At 44.6% G+C, this 7,271-nt stretch overlaps 1 protein-coding gene across 1 annotated transcript; it reads left to right on the forward strand.

Annotated features, from left to right (window-relative positions):
- The first annotated feature begins 1,290 nt into the window (after positions 1-1,290).
- On the forward strand, positions 1,291-5,476 carry LOC120963548 (putative transcription factor bHLH056). The gene is made up of 5 exons (XM_040388209.2): positions 1,291-1,447; positions 1,545-1,788; positions 4,151-4,258; positions 4,382-4,447; positions 4,621-5,476. The coding sequence occupies exons 1-5, from the start codon at positions 1,335-1,337 to the stop codon at positions 5,014-5,016; spliced, it is 927 nt and encodes a 308-aa protein (XP_040244143.1). The 5' UTR covers positions 1,291-1,334; the 3' UTR covers positions 5,017-5,476.
- The last annotated feature ends 1,795 nt before the right edge of the window (positions 5,477-7,271 follow it).

Here is a 7,271-nt window from a genome sequence, read left to right on the forward strand (position 1 = left end):
GAGCTAGAGCACCCAAATGCCCTTCCTCGCCGGCCAGCAAAAAACAGAGCATTGTGGCGTGCTCTGCTCGCCGGCGATGGGGTATATATAGGCAACTCATTTGTCCCGGTTCGTGGCTGGAACTGGGACTAAAGGCCATCCTTCTGTCCCGGTTCCTGCCACGAACCGGGACCAATGGTTGTGGGACAGGAGCGAGGCCCATTGGTCCCGGTTCGTGCCAAGAGCCGGGACAAATGGGCCCAGACGAACCGGGACCAATGCCCACGAGGCCCCAGCCGCCCCCCTGGGCTCACGAACCGGGACAAATGCCTCCATTGGTCCCGGTTCATGGCAGAACCGGGACTAATGGGCTGGCCAGGCCCGAACGAAAGCCCCCTTTTCTACTAGTGGATGACTGTGGCTATGGCCAAGGCACCGGGGCTGCGGTTTATATAGCACCGGTGGGCGGCAGACGGACAGATGGGTGGCGTCGGAGGAGACGCCTCGGCAACCGCGTGCCATCAATGCAGGCGGCAGACGGACGGGCCGGGGCTGCCGTGTCGTTTTAACGCGTGACAGTCGCCTGCACGGGGCCGCTCCCTCGGCCGGCGCGCCAGTTCAATGCCGGCGCCAGTGAGCGGTCGCGTCCGCTCTAGACGGGCATGAATGCAGGCGCTAACACTGGAGCAGCGCTGATCGAAAACACATGGAAGGGGTGAGGGGGTTTTCGTGGGTCAGGGCGATCAGAAACGGGGTTGGGATCAGTCCGGACTCCTGTAAACCTTCTCTATTTTTGTCTCCAATTTGCGATAGAAATTACGTCCGGACCGTACTGATACAGGCCCACATTGTGAATGGCTTTCGCAGTTTAAAAAAATCGGTCTGAACAGTCGCGGAAGGTTTACGGGTCAGTCGTTCGAGATACCCTCATCCCGCATGTCTTTGTCTTGTATCTATCCGTTCATGCCGCCGCCGGCCGCATGGATAGACAAACCGTTGCGTCAGCGCTGTCAGAGTGCCCCAGCCACGGTCCAGAAACGGGCCAAATTAGACGTACTTGCGTAGTGGAGTATTGCTAGCTTCCACCGGTGACGGGCCAAATTAGCTAAGCTAGCCTGCATGCATGCGCGTGCATGGCTCGTCTTCTAGCTAGCCTGATTGCTCGGCCGTCGTGGACATTTCAACGTCGGTGTTATCTCCCTCTCTCCCTCTCTCATGCGCAACGTCGACTGTTGAATATTCTCGCTCTATATAAAGGGCCGGTTGCACTGCATACGGCTACGGTGTACATACCACACAGAGAGAGAGTTGATCGAACGACCACGCATGTCCCTAGCTTCTTCCCACGCTGAGCGATGGACGGACACGATCTAGCTGCTGCAGATCCTTGGTGGTACCCCGGCGACTACCCCGGCGCGGCGGCGCCCTTGGCAGCCGACGCCGTCGAGGACGACGAGTTCCTCGATATGTTCGTTGACAGCTCCATGCACGTAGCTAGATTTCGCTGTTTCAGCCGTTAATGCATGACTCAAATGATATGCACGCGTGTATGTGGGTTCTTGCAGTGAAGGTCTACTCGGGTTGGCGTGGGAAGGAGGCGCGCTAGAGCCACCGCACGCGCCCCCTGCAGAGCCGCCACCTTCCGAGGACGTGATGGCAGCGTGGCTCTACCCGATTGTCAGTGGCGAGGACAATGCCGGGGCCGGCCCGATGGTGAAGAGCGAGCCGTCGGCGATGACAATGGGGAGTTTAGAGATGACGGACAGCAAGGGGAAGCTTCCAGCTTCGGACGGCATGTGCGATGTCAAGGTAAAGAACACATGCTGACATGCACCCGATTACTGCATGCTTGTGTTATCAAGTCGGTTTATATACAAGTAAATAAGGAGCTCTTCGCTCTGACTTTTCTTCCTCTTCTTCATGCGAGATCTTTTGGTGAAGTTTAGGAAACATATTGCCATTTAAGGTCCAATAAAATTTTGAAGTTTGATGTGATATAGCATGTTTGTAGTACATAGTTTTCTTGAAATTTGTAATGTCTCACACAATATTGGTTCCGCATGCAACAGATGAAAAAGGGTTATGCTTTGTGTTTTAATTTTCTTTGCTCTTAACCTTCCCCCAAACCTCAACATCTTGTAGTATTGTGTTTCTGTGTTTCCTATGTTTTTTTTCCAAGGAAATATTGTCTTTTCTTGTTACTTTGTGTTCTCTTCTGGTCGAATTAGATGGTTCCCCATGTGTTGCTGCGGAAATTGGTTGTACTATATAATTTTGACGAGATTTGGTTGTCTGGAATTTGAATATGAGAATAAGGGCAAAAAAACATATGATTTATTGTATTTGACTATTTTTTAGTTGCAGAATACTTATATAATGTAAGTAATATTACATATAGTTCTAAAATATTTATAAATTGTAGTATTTGCATGCATGTTGACAGAAATAAAAGTAGTGGGACTTGTGCATGTAGAGAGAAATAGTATAAGTAGCAATTCTATGCATGTTAAGAAAAATAAACGTAGTGGGGTTGATGAAGTGGCAGGTCTGCATATTGAGATAAGTAGAAGTAATGGAGATCAACTACTCATGTATACTAGATGATACCCCTGTATTTACTGAAACATTAGTATTTGATAAATAATATAAATCTAAAACTAAATATATATTATATGTTGTACTTACATAATATTGAAGAAATTTATAAATGTAAGTAGCATGATATAATGGAAAAATCGATACATGTTTTGGTGGTCATTTGATGACATGGCATGTGTGCATGTTGAGATAATAGAGCAATGAGGATCAACTAATAATTAAAAAAATCTCATATATGTTGAGGTGGACTTTAATGAGATGACACGTCTGCATGTTAGGATAAATAGAAACAGTGAGGATTAGCTGTGTGGATTCTTTTCAACAACCTTTTGAGAACGCTATGACGATTACTTCAAAAAAGTACTACCTTCTTGGTGTACAAGGCACATAGACATTTTGAGGCCAGCTTTGATCATCATTTTGACTAAGAGAAAAGTATGTTTTTGGTTTCTCAAGTTTCCCAAAAGTATAAAATGCTTCTCAAGATTTTATGGTAGACATTTTTGGTTCTTCAAGTCTCAAAACCGGGTAAGTTTCGTCTAAAACCAGATTTTGACCACTTTGACCGGGTTTGACCGCCACCTAATGTGCTATGATGACCAGTAGGCATTTGGTCCTTCAAGTCTCAAAAAACCAAATTTACTGTTCATCAGAGCAGATTAAGTGGTGGTCAAAACCCGGTCAAAGTGGTTAAAATCTGGTTTTGGATGAAATTTACCCAATTTTGAGACTTGAAAGACCAAATATGTACCATAAAATCTTGAAATACTGCATTATACTTGGGGTATTTGAGAGACAAAAACATACTTTGTCTTAGACTAAGAAAGTATTTTTCTCCCTCCATTCTGTTTTACAGTATGCGTATAGCTTCTAGCTCCCATACCAATGCATGACGTTGTACTATGGACCAAAAAACCCTTGCATGCAGAGGAGGTTGTCCCACGCCTATCTGTAAGCTGCTACAAACGAGATTCCAGCCATGGGGTTATTTTTGTCCAAACAAGCAGTGCCCACTACAATTCGGAATATCGAGGGAAAATATAGGCGCACTATAAAGGGAATGGAGGGAGTACTAATTATATGCTATAAAAAATATAACTGAATTCGTATTTGATTATTTTTTCAACGATTTGATATGTATAACATACAATGCATATATTATTGGTCCAACTGGAGACCAGAAAAAGAATATAGGCCTTGTGACTAGATTATAACATGTAGTACAAGTACACGTACATTTCTGCACATTATCATAGTGTCAAGTGATCTGACCTGTGTTTTACACAAGCTTGTCGACTGATTCCTCATAACCAAAGAAAGCTTACATCTTGTTTTCGACGAACAAGCTACTGGGCTGAATTTCCCATAAATAATTTTGACATAGTGAACTCAACAGTCTCAACTGCATGTTTTCCAGCTTGTGTACTCTATTTTCCTTAACACTTTTCTGTAAGCAATAAGATGATGCAATATAAATGGCGGTGTGCATCAAATGATCCCCTTTGCGGAAGAAGAAATTACAGAAAAAAGAAGACATTGATTTGATCTGAGCTCCGCTTGACTCTGTCATCAGGACACAAACGTAACGAGCGATCCCAGCGAGAGGAGGAAGGCGGCATCAGGAGGGTCGAACAGGACAAGGTCGTCTCGTCACTCAGATACACACAACGTTACAGAAAAGGTGATGCTGCTTTGGCCGCCTCCTCATTGATTTCACATTTTCATATCGAGGAGCATATCTACATTTTTGAACGGACCGATGCATCACCACGAAATTTTGAATGGACTACGGCTGTGCGCGCAGAGGCGAAGGTGCAAGATCAGTGACAGGCTGAGGACCCTGCAGCAGCTCGTCCCTGGATGCGAAAAGGTCAGCTCACAGCCTCACACTCAGTTTCCGACTTAATTGTTGTGCTTATGCATATGCTAGTGCTACTCTTCAATCTTCTTCAAAGCCATTTCTGGTTAAGTAGGCTGAACCTGCAAGTTTCTTATGGCACTTCGCTCTGAACGAATCGATCTGATGGACATTTCTGTGTGCAGAGTAACCAGGCGTCGACGCTGGAGCAGACGATCCAGTACATGAAGTCGCTGCAGAAGCAGGTCGAGGCAATGAACGGGAGAACAACACAAGCAGTGTACCCCGTCATGCAGACGGCATCGGCGCCGGCCGTCGCGGTGCCACTGGGCACCGCACCCGCCTCGGCAGCTCCATGGACGGTGGTCGCGGGAGGATGCGTCCCGCTCCTGCCTGCAGGGATGGCTCCGTTCGGAGCCATGCTGCCGTACCCTCCTTACCACGCCGTGATGCTGCCAGCACAAGCGGCGGCAGCGCCATTTTACCTCCCACGGCCCGCAGCCTCTGCTACTCCAGAGGGGCAGAGCTTTGTCTCCACGGAGCATTTCAGTAAGGATAGAGGGAGGAGGAGGAGATTGTGAGACAGAATCAAGCGACTCGGAAGGAATGGCTAGTCTAGCTCTAGTAACAAAACTAGTTTCATCGGCTTGGGTTTTCTTGATTATTTTATGGTTTTCTCTTTTTTTTCTTCTAAATTTTCAGTGGAGCAAAGGCGCGAACTGCAGATCAAGTCGATTAGTATTAGTGTGTATGGAGAACTACTTACTACTCTCTCTGTAAAGTACTATCTCTATAGCAAAACATAAGGGGATGTATAATGGTGCCATCTTAGGAGTGTCATGTAGAATAAATACTGAGCTGGAGGAGAGAGAATTCGTAAGAAAAAACTTGTCTTCTCTTATTTAAGAGATCATCTCTTAGGACAATATGTCTCGCCATATTTTTAGGAATAGCTAGTTATTATAGATAATGCTAAGAGATAACTCATTGTAGACATGTTTTTATTATTACCCCTTCAATTACATGCAAGTCTTAAGACAAGACAACCTTCTCAACAACCGTACATGTCCTAAAACGTTTTTGTAAGTTAACCTAGCCTACAAAAACATCTTATATTCTGATACGGAGGGACTAATATATAAGACTAGTACTTATTATTAGTATTAGTGTGAATTACCTAAGGGAGGGCTGGTTGTTTTCGGCTTGTCATTGTATTGTTAGGGGTGTGCAGTCTCCCTTCTCCTCCCCGTGACTACGTGAGACCTTGAACGAGTCATGGGTAGTGGCGGAGCTAGACACGGTCAGTTGGGTGGGGGGGGGGGGGGGGGGGGGGCAAAAGGTAAACTATCAGTGTTTGGGGAGGGCAAAAGCTAAAAAGGTTTCCACCTAAGCACTCAAAGAAAATTTTCCTTCACAAGTTGGCCCAATGTTGGGGGGGGGGGGGGGGGGGGGGCACAGCCACCCCAGCAACTTACATAGCTCCGCCATTGGTCATGGGAGAAAGAAGCAGTGATCAACTGTGGTCTATCCTGACTGACCCCTGGGAGAAGAAGCGATTGATCGAATTGTTTTTCCTTTTTTATAAAGAAGTTTCTTAAGAGGTTTTTCTTTTTTTAAGTGGGTGGAATTTGGAGGTCTTCTATTTTGGCCATGTTTGCGTCAAAATGACGAGGTGCACACATGCTGTCATACTGGGGCACTGGGCCTGCCCAGTCGATGATATCGACCTCTACTCTTGTTAGTTTTTTCCAACGGTTTTTTACTTCTCTGAAATGTTCAAGAACCTAAAACTATTCTCAAATTTCAAAAAACAATGTTTTGGTAGTTCAAAAAAAATTGTTTATTTAAAATTATATTCATGAATTTTCAAATATTTTTATGAATTTAAAAGTTCCCAAGAACTAAAAGAAATGTTAACAAATTTTCAAAACAGTTCATGGATTTTAAAAAATCTCACAAAGATTCTTAAAACAACCAAAGATGAGAAAAAATCCCAAAAGGTCAGAAATAAAGAAAAAAATAAGGAAAAGATAAAAACACCAAAAAAGTGGAAAATAAATAAAATCAAAAAAACTGTCCAACAGAAACAATGGCAGAAACAAGGGCGCTCTATGCCCACAGGTCCCCGCAGAAGACATCGCTAATGTGTGTTATATCGACATTTTTATGCACAACGAGTCAAATAGGATTTTTCTCTAACTGCTTCTTCTCTCTTTTTGAGGAAAAAGTCTGATTTTATTGCTCAAAATCTACAGAATGTGGGATACCATTTGTGTCATGGGGATGGACCAGTCACATGTGGCACCCCTGTTCTAGAGAAAGCAAAATTCTAGCTCAATTGATGACCTTCTTCTACATTTTGTCGTTGCTTGTGACTCAAAACAGGTGGTCAAGAATATCAACAAGGGACGCAGTGGCGTGTAGGGCTTTATCATCAACTAGATCAAACTCAGGGCTCTTAGTTTTAATTGTAATTTACTATTTGAAGGTCGTTATGCTAATGCCACATCTCTAATTGGTTCTTCTGGTTCCTGTAACTTATAGCTTTTCTAATGCATCTTGGGGTATTGGGCCATTATTGGGCCTGCTATGCTGCACAGAAGAAAGAAGAAAAGGGCGATGTGGACTAACAAGGAAAATTGTTTATCATTTCTCAAAAAAAAAAAGGAAAAATGTTTATCAGGCCAACTCCAATGGGCAACGCCTTGTTTTTTGTTTAGGCGCTAGAGCAAAGGGGGGAAATACGCGTAGCGACTACATAGGAGCCTCTGTCCAACGCTAGTAGGAGTCAGTACACGCCTCGTGGTTAAAAACATACAAGCAGACTTGGCATCGA

Source organism: Aegilops tauschii, chromosome 4 (assembly GCF_002575655.3).
Source record: "Aegilops tauschii subsp. strangulata cultivar AL8/78 chromosome 4, Aet v6.0, whole genome shotgun sequence".
Classification (NCBI taxonomy): Eukaryota; Viridiplantae; Streptophyta; class Magnoliopsida; order Poales; family Poaceae; genus Aegilops; species Aegilops tauschii.